The sequence below is a fragment of the Oncorhynchus mykiss genome, chromosome 31 (genome assembly GCF_013265735.2).
Source record: "Oncorhynchus mykiss isolate Arlee chromosome 31, USDA_OmykA_1.1, whole genome shotgun sequence".
Lineage (NCBI taxonomy): Eukaryota > Metazoa > Chordata > Actinopteri > Salmoniformes > Salmonidae > Oncorhynchus > Oncorhynchus mykiss.
This window is the reverse complement of record NC_050571.1, coordinates 38,960,463-38,983,836: the sequence shown is the minus strand read 5'-3', so window position 1 is coordinate 38,983,836 and position 23,374 is coordinate 38,960,463. Positions and strand designations below refer to the sequence as shown.

General features: G+C 40.8%; 2 protein-coding genes across 11 annotated transcripts in view; one reads left to right on the top strand and one right to left on the bottom strand.

Annotated features, from left to right (window-relative positions):
* The window catches only part of LOC110504162 (rap guanine nucleotide exchange factor 2), a 128,364-nt gene extending 112,662 nt beyond the window's left edge, over positions 1-15,702 (bottom strand). For 6 of the 10 annotated variants that reach the window (XM_036970350.1, XM_036970351.1, XM_036970354.1 and 3 more), the window contains exon 1: positions 15,019-15,702. In XM_036970350.1, the coding sequence (XP_036826245.1) occupies positions 15,019-15,087 (69 nt within the window). In that variant the 5' untranslated portion in view covers positions 15,088-15,702. The remainder of the gene's footprint in view (positions 1-15,018) is intronic. The other 4 variants (XM_036970357.1, XM_036970353.1, XM_036970355.1 and 1 more) reach the window with 1 other exon arrangement.
* Positions 15,703-16,326: 624 nt separating this feature from the next.
* On the top strand, positions 16,327-20,483 carry LOC110505135 (uncharacterized protein C4orf45). The gene is made up of 5 exons (XM_021584132.2): positions 16,327-16,514; positions 17,048-17,277; positions 18,521-18,579; positions 18,770-18,887; positions 20,336-20,483. Exons 1-5 carry the CDS (start codon positions 16,448-16,450, stop codon positions 20,342-20,344), a joined length of 483 nt encoding a protein of 160 aa, XP_021439807.1. The 5' UTR covers positions 16,327-16,447; the 3' UTR covers positions 20,345-20,483.
* The last annotated feature ends 2,891 nt before the right edge of the window (positions 20,484-23,374 follow it).

Below are 23,374 nucleotides of genomic sequence, written 5' to 3'. Positions count from 1 at the left end.
TTGAAAATAAGAATTTGTTCTTAACTGACTTGCCTGGTTAAATAAACAAAAAACACAAAAAAAAAACTGTGGATACAACACAGCCTATGCTAGCATGTGGTATGACAAGCTAAATTAATTCAATTTAGACTAGGTCTCAAAGCCCTTTACATTGTCTGGGAAGAGAAACTCACCCACCATTCCAACACTGACGTCTAGCAACCCCCTGGGTGATGCACTGTAGCGGTCTTGCGGCAGAATCCACACCACACATTGGCTATGAAGGTAGACGGATAATTAGATGATCATGATAGCATGCTGTGAGGTTAACATCTCCACTTTTGAGGGAAATGCGCCAGATGGTCTAGCAAATAAACTCACATGCCAGGAGCTTGACTAGGCCAAACCCAAACCTACAGAAATGCGATGATTACCAGAGGACACAACTCTACCGCAATACAGAGATGAACTTTATCATCATCGCGTAACAGGGAGGCTAGTTTACACTTTGGCTGAATGCCATAGGTCGGTTGAGAGGTGGAGGGAGGGCAATACAATGTTTCACTGCCTAGTAGGCTAGATCGTTTTTTGCATTGTTTACTTGCGAGTTAGAGCATAGTTGAAAAGCATTTTGAAGATTTGTAACTGTCCCTCACATGCCAGATCGGATGTCTTTATCATAATGTCAGCAGAAAGCAAAATACAGTCTGCTTTGATTTTATCTGAGCAGAGGAGATAGTGGGACAATCCCAATCTATGCTCTAGTTTCACATAAAGGCAGAAGACAAATGTAAATGCTCAGGCAAGTAGGATGAGGGTTGAAGGACGGCATGCATTTTGGCTTAGTGTTTGTTTAGACATTGATCATTCAAAGATACTAAAAGGCGCAACATATACCCAGTCACCAGTGCTAGGGTAATTCATCTAAATCATGAGGCTTCTTGAGCCGATATGTTAGGAGTGGGAGTCTGGCAAAAGTTTCTGCTGGTAGTCCAACAACTGGAAAGTGGAAAATGGATAAGGTGACCCAGGTTGGCCAAAAGTAGAGACAAAAACTGGCCAGTAGAATACAATTTCATCTGTGCCCAGACGCCGACCCTTGACACTAAGATGGAAAACTTTGTAAACAAGCATTAGCTCTATAGTGGACTACAGCCCCTTTGGATTTACAGACTTCTAATCAGGCAATTAATCAGCTCACCGTTTTATCCACTTCATGTCTGGCCAGTTCACAAACAGGAAGGATTACCCTGTGCAGTAGGGATCGAGGCCAAAAGGCAATTTTCACTCATAAGCCATTCTGGTGCTTGTTTTCTTCTACTGCCATTAGATTCAATGCCAAGCACAGCATGAGCCATGTAATACAATAGCAAAAAAATGTAAATATTGCGCGTCTGAGCATGTGCATGGGTTTATTCTCGTCTACCCTTTGCACAATGTCAAGGACAAATGGAAGTTATGTAAAGCATGTAGTGTTCAGTGATATGTTGATCTCTCGCATTCTGCAGTGAAGGACAATGTAATTTAGACTGTGGGGCCTTGACTCATGTCTGATGATTTTGTTGCTTTAAAAAAAAAAATCTCTCATGAGGCATGCGAGCATAAGGACCTGACACGTGCCTTTTCCATGAGACAATGAGGGAGATTCATGCCTGACAAAATGCACGACCGTCAAACAAATTGCGATCCATCGATATTTCAAGCGCAGACAGATATGGGAACCACGCAGCGCGAAGAAAGTAGTGTGTCTGCTGCTGCCCCCCCCCCCCCCCCCCAAGAGCAGTGCTAACGCATACAAAAGAAACAAGGGCTAAGTCTTGACTTTGCACTGCCCCGAGTAAGTATGGCTGCAGACCAAAGTGTACAATCACTTTGATCACAAAAACATGGTTTGCAATGTGATAGAAGAGAGCAGGCAGCCTAGTCACACTTCAAAGCTACAGTGTGAAGGGGCATTAACCAGAGTGTGCCTTCCACACAGGAGCATTAGAACAGAAGATGAAGGAAAGTACAGAGGGAGCACTGGATGCTAACTACTTATTGGTTCGCATCCAGTCCATTGCACGAAGGCTGTTGAATATTCCCGCTTGATTTGCACCTTTCCTTCTCCAAAAACAGTAATGTATCTGAAATATATGTATTTTTGAAACAGAGAGACAAGTGGTATTAGCATGTGAAAGTCCAAATCTAAAGAATCCTATAGGCCTACTTTTTTAGTCCACTGTATAGGTATCCTAGATATTTCATAATTCACCACATTGGATAATACTGCCTTAAAAAGGCAAATGAATTCTTATCTTACCTTTTGTTATGAACAGAGTAGAAACAATTCACTTCCGACAGATTGTAACGCAGAGATGGGAACTATACAGTAGCCTGTTCAAGAGGTTCAGACACAAGGTAGCGGCTCTTCAGATGTTTCTAGAAGTCCAGTGTGGTTAAAATTGTGTGCCAAAGTGCAACGGTTTGTGACCAGTCTCTACGGTGGATTTGAATATAGAGGATAAGCCTACCTCACTGACCTTCTCATTCGATTTTTATTTTATTTTTACAAACAGACAAACACGAGCACCCTGGCACTCAGCGTCCTGGTATTCCAGTGAGATATTGCAGTAGCTAGAACTTAGAATGCAGACCACAAGTCAAACCAGGCAAAATGAGGAATTCAGATGTGTTATTTGCCTGTCCTCCATTGCTACAGTCTGTTACAGAAAATGAATGGCTGCCCACTAGGTCGTTTTAAAGTTTCTTTGTACATAATGTACATTGTTACCTATGACCGAAAAGAGCTTCTGGACATCAGAACAGCGATTTATCACCTCAAACTGGACAAGGATTTTTTCTTTAATGAGTCGGACTCGAAGGATATACTGCTCTTCCCGGACCAGGCCCAAGTCCCTGTCATTCGTATGAAAAGGAGACGCCGTTACAGAGGTCGACGAGCCGGAACCCTGGCGAGACTACGTCGGCAAGTGGATAATCCACCTTTCTACTGGCAAATGTACAACCACTAGAGAAAAAAACTGGATGGTCTCCATTCAAGACTATCCGATCAACGGGGCATTAAAAACTGTAATATCCTGTGTTTCACAAAGTTGTGGCTGAACAAGGACATGGATAATATACAGTTAGCTGGGTTTTCTATGCATCGGAAGGACAGAACAGCAGCCTCCGGTAAGATCAGAGGGCAGGTGGTGTGTGTCTGTCTCTTTGTCAACAACAGCTGATGTGCAATGTCTAATACTAAGGAAGTCTTGAGGTTTTACTCACCTGAATTATAGTACCTCATGATAACTCTTGGTAAATAGCGTGGTCTACAGCTGATCTATATTTTTCGTAGTCGTCTATCAACCACCACAAACCGATGCTGGCACTAAGAACTCACTCAACAAGCTGTATAAGGCCACATGAAAATGCTCATCCAGAGGCGGCATTCCTAGTGGCCGGGGACTTTAATGCAGACAATCTTAAATCCATTTTACCTCATTTCTACCAGCATGTCACATGTGCAACTAGAGGGGGGAAAAAAACTCTAGATCACCTTTACTCCTCACACAGACGCCTACAAAGTGGAGAGCTTATATATCCTTCGAGTCCGACTGATCTTACCAGAGGCTGCTGTTCTGTCACATTCCATTTGGAAAATCTGACCATAATGCTATCCTCCTGATTCTTGCTTACAATCAAAACTTAAACAAGAAGTGCAGTACCAGTGGCATGCTCAATATGGAAGTGGTCTGATGAAGCAGATGCTATGCTGCAGGACTGTTTTTTTTAGCACAGACTGGAATATGTTCCAGGATTCATCCGATGGCATTGAGGAGTATACCACACCAGTCACTGGCTTCATTAACCTGCTCGTCGGCGACGTCGCCCCCTTAGCAACCGTGCGTAAATATCCTAACCAGAAGCCATGGATGACAGGCAACATCAGCACTGAGCTAAATGCTGGAGCTGTCGCTTTCAAGGAGCGGGACACTAATTTGGACACTTATAAGAAATCCTGCAAATCATCAATACAGGACTAGGATCGAATCCTACTACACCGACTCTGGCATTCGTCGGATGTGGTAGGGCTTGCAAACTATCACGGATTACGATGAGAAAACCAACCGCAAGCTGCCCAGTGATGAGAGGCTACCAGTCAAGCTAAATGCCTTCTATGCTCACTGAGGAAAGCAAAAATAAACCATGCATGAGAGCACCAGCTGTTCAGGACGACTGTGTGATCGCGCTCTCTGGAGCCGATTTGAGTAAGACCTTTAAATAGGTCAACATTCACAAGGCAGCAAGACCAGCTAGCAAGTGTCTTCACGGACATATTCAACCTCTCCCTGACCCGGTCTGTAATACCTACATACCACCATAGTCCTTGTGCCCAATAATGCTACCTCCCTAAATGACTACCAGATAATTTGTTCTCAGCCAACTTATCTTTTAAACAACGACCTGGGGATGAATGAGCACCATCATCCCAGAAACACTGAACTCACTCCAATTTGCATACTACCCCAACAGATCCACAGATGACGCAATATCTATTGCACTCCACTCTGCCCTTTCCCACCTGAACAACAGAAACACCCATGCGAGAACGCTGTTCATTGACTACAGCTCAGCATTCAACACCATAGTGCCCGCCAAGCTCATTACTAAGCTAAGGACCCTGGGACTAAACACCTCCCTCTGCAACTGGATCCTGGACTTCCTGACGGGCCGCCCCCCAGGTGGTAAGGATAGGTAACCACATATCCGGCAGTGAGGTTCCCGGACAACAACAACCTCTCCATCAACGTGAGCAAGACAAAGGAGCTCATCATGAACAACAGGAAATGGAGGGCCGAGCACGCCCGCATTCTAATTGATGGGGCTGTAGAGGAGTGGGTCGAGTGCCTCAAGTTCCTTGGTATCCACATCAACAAAGGACCTATCATGGTCCAAACACACCAACACAATCGTGACGGGCACGACAATGTCTATTCCCACCCTCAGGAGGTTGAAAATATTTAGCATGGGGCCTCAGATCTTCTAAACTCCAGCTGCACCATCGAGAGCATCTTGACCACTTGGAATGGCAAATGCTCTGCATCCAACTGCAAGCCACTACAGAGGGTAGTGCGTACAGCCCAGTAAATCACTGGGGCCCAGCTTCATGCCATCCAGGACGTCTGTACCAGGAGGTGTCAGCGGAAGGCCCTAATAATTGTCAAAGACTCCAGCCACCCAAGTCAGAGGTTGTTTTCTCTGCTACAATATGGCAAGTCTGGGACCAGAAGGCTTCTAAGCAGCTTCTATCACCAAGTCATGACTGCTGAACCGTTCATCAAATGGCTTCCCAGACTATTTACATTGACCCCTTTATTTATTACTATTTTTTGCACGGACTCTCTTGCACAGGCTCGATGTACACTCACTGGACTCTAACCATACACTACTACACTGACACGACAGCACACTTTCACACTTGTCACATACGCTGCTGCTACTACTACTTGATGTTTATTATCTATGCATAGTCATTTTACCCCTACCAACACTGTACATATTACCTCAATTACCTCGACTAACCCGTACATTGACTCGGTATTGTAATTTTACTGTGTTCCTATTTTTCCTGTATTTAGCTCATTTTTCTTACCATTTTGAAACTATTGCTGGTAAATGGTAAGTAAGCATTTCATTTGTCATTGTGAGCTAAAATACATTATCCAATGTGGGACTGCCTTAGACTAAATGTTGTGCTCTGAGCTAGAGTGGGCATCGTTCATTGGAGCTTTTAGTGCTTTTCTTCACCTTTTTCCATTGAAATATGTAGCCTCTGTACTTAAAATGTGATGAATACGTAATTATAACCGCTATGTGTGTAACCATTTTAGCCAGAGCTCGGCCTCCACTTTCAATACAATATTTTTTTTTATTTCACCTTTATTTAACCAGGTAGGCAAGTTGAGAACAAGTTCTCATTTATAATTGCAACCTGGCCAAGATAAAGCAAAGCAGTTTGACACGAACTACAACACAGAGTTAATCATGGAGTAAAACAAACATACAGTCAATAATACAGTAGAAAAATGAGTCTATATACAATGTGAGGAAATGAGGTGAGATAAGGAAGGTAAAGGGAAAAAAGGCCATGGTGGCGAAGTAAATACAATATAGCAAGTAAAAAAATAAAAATAAACAATGGAATGGTAGATTTGCAGTGGAAGAATGTGCAAAGTAGAGATAGAAATAATGGTGTGCAAAGGAGCTAAATAAATCAATAAATACAGTAGGGGGAGAGGTAGTTGTTTGGGCTAAATTCTAGATGGGTTAAATTCTAGATGGGCTATGTACAGGTGCAGTAATTTGTGAGCTGCTCTGACAGCTGGTGCTTAAAGCTAGTAAGGGGGATAAGTGTTTCTCCAGTTTCAGAGATTTTTGCAGTTTGTTCCAGTCATTGGCAGCAGAGAACTGGAAGGCGAGGCGGCCAAAGTAAGAATTGGTTTTGGGGGTGACCAGAGAGATATACCTGTTGGAGCGCGTGCTACGAGTGGGTGCTGCTATGGTGACCAGCGAGGTGAGATAAGGGGGGACTTTACCTAGCAGGGTCTTGTAGACGACCTGGAGCCAGTGGGTTTGGCGACGAGTATGAAGAGAGGCCCAGCCAACGAAAACGTACAGGTCGCAGTGGTGGATAGTATATGGGGCTTTGGTGACAAAACGGATGGCACTGTGATATACTGCAATTTATTGAGTAGAGTGTCGGAGGCTATTTTGTAAATTACATCACCGAAGTCGAGGATCGATAGGATAGTCAGTTATATGAGGGTATGTTTAGCAGCATGAGTGAAGGAGGCTTTGTTGCGAAATAGGAAGCCAATTCTAGATTTAACTTTGGATTAGAGATGTTTGATGTGAGTCTGGAAGGAGAGTTTACAGTCTAACCAGACACCTAGGTATTTGTAGTTGTCCACATATTCTAAGACCGAACCGTCCAGAGTGGTGATGTTGGACGGGCGGGCAGGTGCAGGCAGCGATCGGTTGAAGAGCATGCATTTAGTTTTACTTGTATTTAAGAGCAATTGGAGGCCACGGAAGGAGTTGTATGGCATTGAAGCTAATCTGGATGGTTGTTAACACAGAGTCCAAAGAAGGGCCAGAAGTATACGGAATGGTGTCGTCTGCGTAGAGGTGGATCAGAGACTCACCAGCAGCAAGATCGACATCATTGATGTATACAGAGAAGAGAGTCGGTCCAAGAATTGAACCCTGTGGCACCCCCATAGAAACTGCCAGAGGCCCGGACAACAGGCCCTCCGATTTGACACACTGAACTCTATCAGAGAAGTAGTTGGTGAACCAGGCGAGGCAGTCATTTGAGAAACCAAGGCTATCGAGTCTGCCGATGAGGATGTGGTGATTGACAGAGTCGAAAGCCTTGGCCAGGTCAATACGGCTGCACAGTATTGTTTCTTATCGATATTGTTAAGATATCGTTTAGGGCCTTGAGCGTGGCTGAGGTGCACCAGCTCTGAAACCAGATTGCAAAGCGGAGAAGGTATGGTGGGAATCGAAATGGTCGGTAATCTGTTTGTTGACTTGGCTTTCGAAGACCTTAGTAAGGCAGGGTAGGATAGATATAGAATAATAATATAGAAGAAGAAGAATAACACGTGACATCACCTAAATTCCACAGGTTTAGCAGAGCAATGAGGCCAAGAAAAGTTGCTTTTGTTTTTATGGACTGGGAGTTTGAAGCATTTAGCCTATTAGCACATAGTCAACGCTATATTTTCTATGGGCAAACTACAAGGTTCTGAATTAGGCATGTTCAGTTCAACTATAGCTATGGGAATACATAAATGATAGTGTTATTCTATTTTACCAAGATAGTCAGAACACATCAAATATACTGAACAAAAATGTGTAAAATGGTGGTCCCATGTTTGAGCTGAAATAAAAGATCCCAGACATGTTCCATTCGCACAAAACACTTATTTCTCTCAAATGTTGTGCACAACTTAGTTTACATCTGATAGTGAGCGTTTTTCCTTTGCCAAGATAGGCCATCCACGTGACAGGTGTGGCATATCAAGAAGATGATTAAACAGCATGGTCATTACACAGGTTCACCTTGTGCTGGGGAAAATAAAAGGCAACTCTAAAATGTACAGTTTAATCACAACATAATGCCACAGATGTCTCAAGTTGAGGGAGCGTGCAATTGGCATGCTGACTGTTCAAACAGGTGCAGGTCTACAATTTTGTTTCTGGTGTCCTTTGACAGCTCTTTGGTCTTGGCCATAGTGGAGTTTGGAGTGTGACTGTTTGAGGTTGTGGACAGGTGTCTTTTATACTGATAACAAGTTCAAACAGGTGCCATTAATACAGGTAACGAGGGAGGACAGAGGAGCCTCTTAAAGAAGAAGTTGCAGGTCTGTGAGAGCCAGAAATCTTGCTTGTTTGTAGGTGACCAAATACTTATTTTCCACCATAACTTGCAAATAAATTCATAAAAAATACTACAATGTGATTTTCTTGAATTTTTCACATTTTGTCTGTCATAGTTGAAGTGTACCTATGATGAAAATTACAGGCCTCTCATCTTTTTAAGTGGGAGAACTTGCACAATTGGTGGCTGACTAAATACTTTTTTGCCCCACTGTATCTATCTCATAGAACCTTACAGTCCCATGGTCTCGCATTGTAGAAGTGCTGGTAACCATACAAAAATAAGAATAAGATTTACATTTCTACTTTCAAAATGATACCACGAAGATGGTTGGAGGTCCACATATAAGAAGATGTTGACTTAAATGGGAATATCTGTTGTTTTAAATTATACTCCCAATCCTCCATAGGTGAATCTTTTGAAATCATAGAAATATTTATCATAGAATAGACGACCACTTAAATTGACATTCAACGGTGGACATCTTTGTTGTAGTAATTAGAAGTTAAAATATAGGCCTCCCGAGTGGCGCAGCGGTCTAAGGCACTGCATCACTACAGCCTGGGGTTCGATCCCAGCAACAGGCTGTGACCGGGAGTCCCAGCGACCAGGTGTTAAGAAGCACGGCGTGGCAGGTCATGTTTCAGAGGACTTTAAAAAAAAATCATAACAAAATAGTTTGACAACACTATAAGCTTTTAAATGACAAACTTGACTGTTTATCTTTTCCAGTGATGAAAACATGGATGTTTCATGGTATGGTGGGGTATGCAAAATGGGTCACCTTTGAATACCTTTATCTCCTGAATGTTTTGGCATTCAGGTCCAACAAATCACTTTCTGATGGGCAAACATGTATGGAAAGTGTTGTTTTAATCAAAAGGGATGCTGTCAAAAGTGATTGAGTTCTTGCCTAGTCAAAAAAAAAAGGTTAAATAAAATGTCACATTTTTAATGGATTTGCCCAGAAGCTAACAAAAGCATGAGACAAAAGTTATTCTCAATCCGTTTTATTTCTCAATTAAGCCCGTCTCACATGCTTCTGTTCTGACTGGGTGATCAAAATAAGCCAGAGATCACAAACCAGAAACCACACACAAACAAGCATCATAAAAACAGTCACTTCAAAAGTGTTCTCTCCTCTCTTTTGCAATCAGCCCTTCCTTCCTGTTGGCCTGGTTCAAAAAGCATCCTGACGCTTCTCCACTCAGGATGCTGTCACCGGAGAAAGAAAGCTTCCACCCTCTCGCTGACCCTCCCGGCTCCTGTCTCCACCTTCTTCGCACTGCCTTTTCACTTGGATATTCCTAGCCACTGCTTGACTACTATGCTAATCCTTTGCTAAATCCAGCACACAAGGACACAGTCTGAGCTCTGACGTTTGAGCTACATGATATGATTCACTGTCAGCCAGAGGTCTTGCTGACTGTTCATGCCGCTGCCTAAACAATTACAAGGAGCAGACGAGCCTTTGACTCATTGTCCCTTCTTGGATGGCTCCTGCATCTTAGGCAAAAAAGTAGCCTGTGTGTTTCTAATTATAGCTTTAATCTTTCCTCCGTTTCCCCAATAGAAATATTGTGTATATATAGTGGTTTGTGTAATACAGTCACCACAAAGTACTGAACAGCAACCTAGGCAAGCAAAGGCAACAGTTCCATAGAAAATCTCACTGCATCTCAGTAGGCTACCACCATGCATGCCAGGTCACGATTAGCGCTTTAAAATGGCAAAATCCACACCAGTCCGAACACTGTGTTTAATCCCAAGAGGCCATGCCATCTCCAATAGGACAAACACGGTCAGTTGCTAATGGGGGACACTACTAGTTTAACATTTGAACGAGTGACAAGTTACAATTCCAAAACAAAAAAAGTGCACAGGGAGGGCCTGTCCAGTTATAATTCAAAATATTCCGGACATACTTCAAGGATAACTTGTCTGGTGACTGTGGTCAGTCCACATTTTTCAAAAGACTTCTTTACTCATGTCACCACCACTATGAGGTTTAATGAAACATGCACGAAATGTGTTGGCACACTAGCACACGGTTAACGAGTCATCAATGACAACACTTGACAGCCGTTTAATTGTCTCTGCAATGTCAGATAGACAGATGCATCAACATGTGGCTGTGTCACTGTGCCAGCAACAGCTTGCCCACTATTTTAATTGGTGGTCTATTGATTCTCTGGGCTATTGTTGTGCGTATCCCTTGCTGCCATCAAACCGCAAGGCCCATTGCCTAATGGTTGAAATGTTCTGGAAATACGAAGCGAATACTTACAATAAATAATTGTGTGGGGGGCACTTCCAAAGTAGCGCAATTATGCTGATTCAGATTTTTCACTTACAAATGTATGCAAAACAAAAAAACATTGATTTCAAAGTTGAACAAACCATACAACTCCACGCACAATGACTACTTTTAACAATTTACACTGAAAACTATGAAGACACATTCACTGGAAGACCTGTGCAGATTCAAAGCTTGATAACAGAATTGCAGTAAAATCTCACTCCGTTTTTTGTGACCATTAAAAATACCTGCTCTGAATTAAGATTCAAAATGTCTGCAGAAAGAATGGGGTGTAAAGCTATGACATCTTGAGTTTGAAAATATATATTTTGGTTATTGAACTACAGTAAGTGAAGTGTATTTACATCTGGTAACAAAATTGTGGCAACTGAATTTCATCATGGTTCCTTGACCTGTACTAGAAAGAAATGCATAATTGTGGATATAAATGTAATTCCCTTCATGGTGATGTATCCTAAATAGGTATGCAAAAAGGTAGACGTGCAATATCCTCCTTTGCATAGTTGGGTGTTATTCTACACACTAGCTATTATTTTAATGAGCTCCGCCGCCAAACAAGACCAAATATGGTTGGTCCGGATCGGACCAAATCTGAACCAATCATAGACGTCTATGTTTCACAAGTTTGGACATCAAATTATAGCTCTGTAGAGTAAAATCTTGTTATAATCTTGTGTATATTTTGTATTTTCATGAGGACCACAATGGAAATACTTGTAACTTTGTGTCATCCTCATTGATTTTAATGGCATTGTACTGTATCCACGTTTGGTTGTATTGTGTTTTAAAATATTGTCTAATAAATCAAATAACTTTATTTTTAAAAGTGCAATACAGCACACAACAGTGGAGTAGAGTTCAATACAGGTATGTCACAATACCAGAATGACACAAAACCAGAATTTTGACTTCGATACCAGGTTTAGTATCATGAAACTCGATAACATAGCAATACTCATTACCAAAACGATACCGGAACAGAAAAAGAAAGGCACTTGATCCAGACAAACTCAGCTACTGCTTTGTTCAATTGTTGGGCATGTTTTAAGTTCAATAGCATTACATTTGAAATGATTAATGCCAAAATATTTCAGAGACAGCCAACAGTGAAAAAAAATACCAATCTAACTACATAACGTAATGGTAATAATTTCTTTGAATGGTAAATCTCTAATGATAAACTGGGTGAATCAAGATGTAGCCTTTGTCTATTCACAATACAGGTGAATGCATATTCAATAGGACTGTGGGCGTGCATTGATTGATTGATTGAGCTTGTTTTGGATGCTTTCATGGGGTTACAGATGACAAACAATCTTTCTCCCTTCCATTTGGGACTTTTATTGTACTGATCAACATTTGCATAGAAGTAGCTTCTTTCATAAAAGTGCACACTCTCTCTAACCAGTAATGATGTCCTTCACGAGGCAAAACGGGTGCGGCTCGTCGGAGACCTATTCACACACACACACACACACACACACACACACACACACACAGTGTTCGCTGAGGCAATAGATAATCTCTGGCTGATGGAGAGACGTGAAAGAGAGACCGATTAAGTGAATGAAATGTTTTTGGGTACCGAACAAATTTTGTTCTAGTATAGAAAAAGCATTGACGTTTCGGTATACCGTGCAACAATAGTATAGTCAAGTAGAGTATAGTTCAGTACAGTAGATTTCAGTACAATACAGTAGAGTATCGTTCAGTACATTATAGTTTACTCAACTGTGCTCTCTGCACCAATGACGTGGATTAAGGCAGCCCCCCGCACCTCTCTAAATCAGAGAGGTTGGGTTAAATGTGTTCAACATTTTGGTTGAATGCATTCAGTTGTGACTAGCTATTCCCTTTTGCCATCCTCTAATGTTTACTGTACTGAACTCTGCTCCTCTACTGTACTTTTCTGCACTGAACTCTACTTTTCTTTAGCGTGCACTACTGTACTGTGCTGTCCACATTTGTCAAACAGAGACATCACTTTTTGGGACAAATGAAGGCTGGTCCAGATGTCTGTGGACATTGAAATGAAGGCTGGTCCAGACCGGACCAAAAAAAGGACATCTGTGGATGTTGAAATCAAGGTCAGGGCGGACTGACCAAATGTCAATGACTTTTCAACATCCATGCACGTCCAGTGTCGTTTGGTGCTCAGTGGGTGAGGACGCTGGTTACAGTAAATGGAAAGAGTGGTCCCATAGGTAGGTGTCAGTAAGAAACAGGAAAGCCAGAGAGCCAGGGGAGGGAGAGAGCGAGGTTGTCAAGAGTTGACCACCAGATGACAGAAAGAAAACAGTTATCAGCTGAACATAACAGTATGCCAGTGGACGGGAGGACAGTAGCAGGTGACCCAACTGTGGTTTGCGACTACTATGATTTCCCATGATTGTACACAATTCAACTGCAGAAATTCATTTTTTTATTTTAATGGAATTTCTGTTAGTGATTTTAGTTTGAATCACTTAATAAATTCAGAAACAAATTGATATCAGTAAAACACTAACTAATTGATAGATCAACCTTTACTTGTACTTCTGTGAACTTTTGGGGTATGCAAAATAGGTCACCTTTGAGGACCTTTACAGCTTGAATGTTTTGGCATCAAAAACATCACCTTCTGAGCACTTCTACAATGGAATATGTATGGAAGGTTTCGTTCAAATCAAAAGGGGTGCAGTCAAAAAGTGATTGAATTTAAATGGACTGAGCCGGAACACTGAGGCAACCACCTGTGCTAATTAGCTATCTAATTTGCCAATTTGTGTGTAAAGGAAGGAAGGAAAAGTGTTGTAACTGAAAAATACCGTCAGCTACAACTGTGTTAAACCTGGTTAAAACAGTAAGTGTATATTTTGCATGTGTGAAGTGTCTTTTGATATTAAAGTAAAGGGTTTTATGTTTGTAGAACCATGTCGCAATTAAGGATCGATTCATGTTTAGACGGAGTAACGTAAATTGACTTTTGGCTCCCTGAGCCAGCCTCCCTCCAACATAACATACATTATAAGGACCTTGGATGTTAAGGTGTAACGGTCGCTTGGCTACACTCCTTAACACTACATTCTTAGGCTACAGCTCGCTCTCGCAAACTCTAGGCTGCATTCTGCCTTTTCCCTACAGTTTACAGCCATTTGCTTCGCCCACAACTGGCTCATGTGAACGATTAGAAACATGAATAGTCATCACTTGCAATACGGCTTTATGAACATATGGTGCTATCTTTCATCAGCGAGAAAGAATCCTTCGAATAAAAGGAGTTACTTCCTGAGTTACGCTTACACACAGGTGTTCGGAGCATGCTAGATAGCCAATTAGTGCAGGTGGTTGCCGCTTGTCTTCCGTCTGTCTTCCGTAAACAAGCGCTGTAACATGGAGATATGGCCGTGTGAGAACACTAACCCTATAAAAAAAAGTCTCAATTTAACATTTTTTTGCTAATATGAAAGATATGATCCTTATGCTTCCAAAACCATACCACAAGCGATGTGTGTTAAAGTTCTGACTGAGCGTCGGGGGTGTTTCTTAACAAAACTCCCTTGTACAGAAGACGCTTTTGTCCAATGACTTATGTGTAAAGTAATGGGAACTAAAGAGCCATGATCAAGGGCTGGGCTACAGTCTGCTATGCATTATCTCAAACAAGGCAATACAGGCCAATACCTGATATAGACTACATGAGGCTACAGATTAGGAATCCTGAATGTTCAAATCAGTTCTAGGAGAGGCCTAAAGTGTACATCTGAGAGTTGATCATGGTCTATTAAATCAACACACACACTATTGTATAAATGTCCATGCAAGCTCAATATGCCTGACACACATTTAAGGGTTGTTTAGACTTGGTTTACGCCTACAGCATTCGTGTAGGCTTATGTTTTTTTCTTTCTATTTTAAATAAAATAAAATAGTACATCTAGCAAATTGCTAAGTTATTTGACTGTTTGCGAAACAATGTAGCCTATGAATGTTTACATAACCGTTTTGAAAACAGGAAACATTTGCTGGAATGTGCCAGGTCTGAGTGTGTTCGTGACATAAGTGGCTGGGTTACTATCAAGTCCTGTTGCGTTTAAGTACCTCGAGATTATCTCCCTTGATAGAGCTTTAGCGGGATGTAGACAGGGATACGTAACACTGTAGCAGAATGGCAACACACAGAAATAATGTAACAATGTAGTGAAGGTGTGGCTGGGGGGAACGATAGAACACTGTCATAGTAACCGAGTGGTTTTACAACATGTCGAGATTAGTATTTTAAGGTATATCAAATAATTATACTGACCTGTTGCGTTCTTTCTGCCGGATTCATCATCACAGCTTGACGAAAGCTGTTATCGACATAAGACGCCATTGTTTTGAAGACCCGAATTTCAAATAATTAAATTGCTTAGAATGTTGACAATATGCAAATATTCGCGGACTGGATATTCACAGACCAAGCCACAGTCAGTCTGTTATCCACTAATAAGAGAACTCCAGTGGTCGAAAGATCGGAAATGGATCAGTCCCAGGCCACAATGGCCAGGCCACAATGTGAGCCTAGGGGTTTCTTCTGTCCCCAAACCGATATCAAAAGGCTGCCACCGATCCCAACAAAAAAAAACTTGCTATTAAGGTGCGGCTCGAAGAATCCTGAATCCAAGTCCCAGTAGACGTGTCGCTATACAGTTGTATTATGGAAGAACTGTTCCTTTATCCAAGCCGACGCTAAAAGCAAATATATGTATCTTCAGCATTCTTGATTTTGCCACAATTCAATGTATCCGCCTTCAAATAAAATATCAAACTACTAATCTATCCTGACAATAACCGGTTGTCCATTTTTTGTAATAATAAATGTATAGGCTACATGTACAAAGGCAACCTTTAAAAAATCATTATGATGGGTTTAAAAGTGACGATGGGTCCGCCGCCACAGCTTTTTGCTGTATGCCACCATGGTGACTGACACAAGGGGAGGCTCATGGGCGAGTCCATTTACAAAAATGGAGCCGGAGGACAATGTATTGTGGCCTACAAAGCTATCTTTTGTCGCCATCCAATGACAGAAACTGGAATAGCACATACAGATAGGCTATTCAAAGAGCAAATAGTCTACTCAAATGCACATTTTGGAATAATTAATCGTTACAATTAATTGTTTGGGGGGCCTATTCATTGAAGCTCTATTTGACTGGAATTTCATTCTTCTTTGATCTATGGGGGAAAATGTCAAGTGTAGAAATAGGAAATGGGAAAAACTTATGTTCGATTCCATTGAATTATATTAGATTTATTTATGCTATATTCTAACTACGTGTTATATTTGACATGCTCCAGTGCTGTTCAAGGTTTCCAGAAAAATTGGTGGACCATGGTACAATTACATTATGTAAAATTGGACACTGAAGTGGAGGTAATTATGACACAACCGAGTCGCTAATGTCGCGTTCAAACACTACTCGGAACTAGGAAACTCGGAAATGTCCAACTTGCTGGTTCGTTAAATACGGCAGATGGAGTTAACAAGTCGGACATTTCCGAGTTCCCTAGTTCCGAATAATACTAGAACGCGGCACTAATGCATTCAAACACTGACACCGTGACAAGCATTAGTCGCATGGCAACAGCCCACTGACCCCATGACCAGCACCCTCACATTATCGCCCTCGGGCGTGCTGCTGTAACCGTGTACTCGGCTGCTGGTATCTAGTCCAAAAATAACAGTTCCAATGGAGAGTAGCACAGTGGTACAAGTAAGGCTCCCCCAAGCCTATGGTCAAAGGATGCTTTTTACAGGTATGTGTCACATAATTATTGGGTTTGATGTAGAATGTTACAAGGGTAGAAATAGGTTACACAACAATCACCTCTTATTACATAGGCTATTGTGTGTAGCCTACAGTATGTTCCATTTTATTCATGATGTATATAATTAGGCCTATTTTGGAAGTTATACATTAGGGGTTTGTCATTATAAATATATATATATATTTTTAATGACATGTAGATAGGTCAGGACAAGAAACCGTGGGGGTGAGTGGATGAGAGATACAGCCTCTTCATTGGCAATGCCCTTTCTGTAAAATGGAACCACCCTTTAGACTGGGAGAAACTCTAAACGGGATACTTTGGACATACCAACTCTGACGTCACCCCATGGAAGTTCTCAATTAAAAGGGTTAAGGTTAGGGTAATAGTTAGGTAAGAGTTAGGGTTTAGGGTATGGACGTCCCAAGATTTCTGGATAGCATAAACCTTTAGAGTAGGGCTCTGTGTAGCTCACTATTTTCTGAATGGTTCTCACATTTCATTATATTGATTCTAATAAGGTCCAGATGGAATTGGAGACTACAAGGCAAGATTGATCGACTTTCCCCGCTACATTGGCGTTGGCCCTTTGTCACCTGAGGGTACAAGCGATTTGAATTACCTGTGTCGGCCTGCTCCCTGCGCCCCACCCCCCATGCCCAAACAGTGTTGCATTGGAGGGGTGGGATGGGGCATGGAATATCACCAGCTGTTGAACAGTAGGACGCTGCGCAGCAATGTGCAAATTAAGGTGGGGCCCAAATGAAGCCTGTGAGCTGGATGTTAATTTGATTATTAATAAAGGAATAGGTTAGGCAACCTTGATGAACATTTAGTAGATTAGCTACATCATATATTTTATTTCATAAGCCCTCAAAGTTCCATAATGGGCTGGAAATGTCAGCCATCTTGGTCAGGCAGAAATCCAAAACCAGTCTGAATTGGAATGAATGGCATTAGAGACATAGGTGATGCATTTCCTGCTTTTAATTATGCAGGAAATATAAAGTAAGGCATGTGATGTATCAGAAATTGTTTAATGGAATTATAGTCAACCTAAAATATTTTCATATAATTATAAATACAGTTTATACGGGTTTTATGCCAATTCTGTATAAATATCCTCTAAAATATATGTAAACAGTCCGCAAATGAGTGCTATTATATGATACAATATCAGTACTTGTTGGATTTACAACTTGTCTAAATCCTATCATCAACTGCTTTGAGCCACTGTATGGCTGTGGATTGACTCTAGTGTTTCAATGGAATGTTGGCAGTTGACAGTTCATTTGAAAAAATAATGAGATCATTCCTCTAAAACTGTCTGGCTAGTTAGCTAATACAAAACAGTGCAGATACATTCTTCACTATCTTATCACAGCACTGGCAAACCATGGTTGACCAACTCCCTGACCAACATGGCTGACTTTTGTACCGTCATGAAAAGGTTCAAACCCTTTCTAGTATTCTAATGAATAATTATACGGCTATTATACTCACCTGTCACAATGGCCAGAATGATGTCCTAAGAAAATACTGTAGTCATAATGCTCACCAAGTGTTTGACTTGGCCAGGAGCTCACCGGAGCTGTGTACCGGCACCTCACATTTTCTACTGCTTGAGCTCCTGTTCCTCTTATAGAATATTAGCTCAAAAGTATTGTGGAGCTCCTGCATCTATAAATGTAAACAGTACTGGCACCCAAAATGAGAGCCGGCACCTATTTTGTCCAAGTCGAGCACTGCTCACCTGTCGCAATGCTCAAAACTGTAATCATGATTCTCAACAAATGTCACGATGGACACAGTGCTCAGATCACGATACTCAAATCACGATTCTCAAAGTTGTCAGATTCATGACCCTATTCATTCTGATGCTGGCATTACATCGGTATTAAGACAAGCCACTTTAATTGAGACAATTTATTCTCTTCTTTCAAATGTTATAACATACAACTTTCAAAGTGACTCAGACCATATTGTTCCTACAGAGAGCTGAATTCCGCTCAGCCCTTGAGGACAGAGTCACCCACAGATATCAAAACCCATGGTAGGCCTCACATGTGGTAACCCACACTTTATGTAATATATTTTATTTTTCAGCCAGTCAGAACCACTTTACCTGCACGCTGTGCACATTTCCATTGTGAAAGTGATAGCATCGCAGCAGGCTTGTGGAGTGTCGAGTGAATGTAGGTGCACCCTTCTTCATCCATTATTCACCATTTCCACTTTTGCAGGCACGCACCGCCCCACTTCCTAGATAAGCAATCTGTTGGAGCCCGCAGCAAACTCGCATGGACACACAAGTACGACTGTTATATCCAAGATAACAACAAACAGTTCCTTCTCAACAGGGTAAGTCATTAACTACAGGAATGTGACATTTCCTCCCTTCAAACACCAGTATGAAGGACACATTGCATAACTGGAGATATATTTGACCCACTAAACCCAATTGTAAGGGAGAGGATGAGGGGCCCCTCTTCACACGAACAATCCTATTTCTGCATAGGCCTTGTCCTCAGGGAGTATCTGACCTCTCATTTGATATATCACCTATTGCATTATGCAACTATATACACAGCATTTGAGGAATTCGATGCAAATGCATTCGAAGTTAAAGGGCCCTACGTGATACAGTGCCATGCAAAGTTTTTCACACCCCTTGGAGTTCTTCACATTTTATTTTGTTACAAAGTGGGATTAAAATGTATTTAAATTGTCAACAATCTACTCCAAATACTCTAATGTCAAAGTGGAAGAAAAATTCAAACATCTTTTAAAGATGAATAAAAATGTGATAGCGTAATTGCGTAATTATTCAGCCCCTTTGTTCAGGCAAGCATCTTGTGTACAACAAGGCACTAAAGTAATACTGCAAAAAAAACATGGCAAAGGAATATACTTTTTGGCCTAAATGCAAAGCCTTATGTTTGGGGCAAATCCAACACATCACTGAGTAACTGCCTCCTCATTTTCAAGCATGGTGGTGGCTGTGTCATTATATGGGTATGCTTGACATCGGCAAATACTGGGGAGTCTTTCAGAATAGAAAATAAGTGGGATGGAGCGATGTACAGGCAAAATCCTAGAGGAAAACCTGCTTCAGTCTGTTTTACACCAGACACTGGGAGATAAATTATCCTTTCAGCAGGACGATAACCTACAACACATGGCCAAATCTACACTGGAGTTGCTTACCAAGAAGACAGTGAATGTTCCTGACTGGCCAAGTTACAGCTTTGACTTAAATCTGCTTGAAAATCTATGGCAAGACTTGAAAGTTGCTGTGCAGCTGTGATCCCCCAACATCTCGACAGAGCTTGAAGAATTATGAAAATAATAATTTGCTAATATTGCACAATTCAGATGTGTAAAGCTCTAAAAGACCCAAGAAGACTCACAGCTGTAATCGCTGCCAAAGGTGTTTCTAAAATGTATTGACACAAGGGGCTGAATACTTATGCAACAACAACATTTCAGTTATTTAATTTATATCTTTGAAAAAATTGATTCACTTCCACTCACATTAGAGTATTTTATGTAGATTGACAACTTTTTTTTTTTAAATCCATTTGTAACAATAAAATGTGAGGAAATCCAAGGGGTATGAATACTTTTGCAAGCCACTGTAAATGAAAGGACATAACTTTGGTCGGTGAATGAACCCATTCAAACCACACATCATGCTTGACCATTTCTGTATGTGGTGTTTTTAGTGAACAGTATTCAATAGGATTATGATATTTTTGCCTGACGTACCTACAACTCACAAATGCTTCTTTGTGTTTTTCCCTTTCTAGAGAGATTAACTCGTTCAGAGAAACGCTGAAGGTGCTTCACAAATGAGTTCCTTGAAATAGTTTGGGTGAAGAACGGATGATGATACAATCAGCTGTGTTGTCCTGAAGACCTGACCAATTGTCTGAATAAATATCACCATTTCACCTACTGTAGTGTATACAAAAGTTAATCAAACCATTGTACTCTGTCAGTACTCAATTACAACTCTCATTAGTAATTTGCATGATCTATTTCACTGAAATGGTTTAGGAGCACTGCAAGTAGGCTACTATACCACACCCTTACACTGGTGTATTTTGCAGTTAGTTATACAGCAACATTTACAGTAAATTAGGAATCCTTTAAATCTTCAAACAAGGATTTGATGAGATGAAAATATCTCCAAGTTTTGTCTGAAAGGTGAAAGTAAAGCTAAGTGTAAACAAGAACATTTTTTGTTAAGTCCATTGGCTTTACTTTAAAATCTAAAAAGTTTTGCCACTTTTCTAAAAGTACTATGTTTTCTGCTCTGCTAGCTCTACATGGGGAACTGAGAATGAAAATGTCAATTCACCAAGGATGCCTCGGACACCAGTATTGCATTCCACAGGTCCAGGACCCAGGTCTTTCCTGTCTTGTGTCATAGATTCAAACTTTCGATAACAAGTGTGTGTAAAGATAATCCATCCCCTGAGCAAAAGCAATTACATTTGCCAAAGTCAAGCTCCGGTAACTGCTGCTGACTCAGATTGGGAGAGGAGTTTTTACTGCACCAGAGATTTCCAATTGTCATGTAATGAGGCACAGCAACATATTCTTGTTAGCTCAACTTCAATTTGGTGTTAATCTTGCCTCCATTTAATATCTGACCCTATCTAAGACCTCTTGTGGCAATACAGAAATTACTTTTTTTTCATCTATTTTTCTACAGTGATTTTCTATCAATACATGGCCAACATACTATCTTCCTCTTCGGTACATCCAGAAGAGGACTGGCCATCCCCCATAGACTGGTTCCTCTCCAGGTTTCTTCCTAGGTTCCGGCCTTTCTAGGAGAGTTTTTCCTAGCCACCGTGCTACTACACCTGCATTGCTTGTTGTTTGGGGTTTTAGGCTGGGTTTCTGTACAGCACTTTGTGACATCAGCTGATGCAAGAATGGCTTTCTAAATAAATTTGATTGATTATTCACATGCACACTTTTGGGACATATCTACTATCATATAGGTTATAGCAGTGGTTGATTGGAATGGGATTAGGCAAAAGGGTCCACTCTTTTAGGATTGGGGAAAGAACACGGGATAGAAAATATATTTTTTGAAAAATCTACACATTTTGGGTGCAGTAGACAGCAGTGTTGTTCCATGTTTTAAAACGTCTAAATAGAATACACTAAATATCGCGAGATTTAACGTGTATATAATAAATTCAATATCGCGATATCCAGGACTTGAATATCCTTAGCATCACGGCAGCAACATTATCATGCCGGTAGCAGCATTAAGACTTCCGTTTTGGGATTTTGCCATCAAAATAAAAGTCCGCTGTAAAACGCTAATTGCAGCATGATATTTTTTTTGCATTATGTTTAATTATAGCTACACGGAGGAAACTGAACGAAAGATAATGACTTTCGAAATAATATTATAAGGTAGAGCAAATAAGTTTGCATGGGGCCCCTGGACACTATACGGTACACACAGGGGTGGTAATGTAAAGGATTACAAAAAAACGATAACTGTAATCCGTTACATTACCAGCAAAAATCCATAGATTATCTCATTTTAATAAAGGCTTGGAGGTAAGGATAACAGCAGTTTAGTTTCCTGCGATCCGGATATCACTTATTATTGATATCTACATAGCGCATTGTTGTGAATCCCACTGCTGTTCTCTCATTTAACTATTTGCGCCTTACAGATTGTGGTTGTTGTGGATGACTGTTCACAAATCTAAGTGCATTTGAACCCAATAATGGTTCAATTCAAGAAGTTTAAACTGCCTATCAATCATCGTTTTTGAAACCATTGAAAGATGTGCTATTGCAACAGCTGCATAGTTCGGATCCCAGCCTATGGAATAAAAGTTGGTATTTTATTGCTCAATCTAATTCATGCTGAAAAAAATACAAATAAATCTATAGGCCTAATGGACACATGCTCAATCTCGCACACTTTTGATAGACTTAAAAAGGGTCCGTCTGTAGCTGCTATATCCATTTTTTTAAATATATATATTAATGTAAATATATAACTTAATCATATTATTGTATGTAATAGAAAGCGATGGTTTAGATTAGAAAAAGCCTACATAACCAACCCATAAAGTAAAATGTAACATCCATATATGGCCAGCTATGTAAACTTTAACATTGATTTATCCTGGAGTAGATGTAGTTCAATTGGTAACATACATTTTTGTCTTCTTCTAATGCCTCTTAAGGGGAAAGTAACTGAATGTAATCAGATTATGTTACTGAGTTGAGGTAATCCAAAAGTTACGTTACTGATTACAATTTTGTACTGGTAACTGTAACGGATTACATTTAGAAGTAACATACCCAACCCCAAGCTTGCTGTACAACATTAAAACCTATTCAGTCTGTCTACAAACAGGCTCTCAAAGTGCTTGATAGGAAGCCCAATAGCCATCATCACTGTTACATCTTGTGCAATACACCAACGCATGTCTTGTATTCAAGATCCTAAATGGCCTGGCTCCCCCTCCACTCACTATTCTTGTGAAACAGAAACCCCAAACATATGGCAGCAGATCCACAAGGTCTGCCATGAGAGGTGACTGTCCTTAAGGAAAAACACCTTTAGTAAATCCGTTTTCTCTGTGAGAGCTTCCCATGTCTGGAATACACTGCCATCAGACACATAACTGCACCACATATCACACTTTCACAGAATGCTTGAAGACATGGCTAAAGGTCAATCAGATGTGTGAATATAATCCCTAGCTGTGTGTTGCCGCTTTCCATGTTGTCTGTAGTTTGTGAGGTGTGGAAACACTTTGTTGCTTTTATGAATTTTGTCTTGCTGCTTTTTGTTCTAT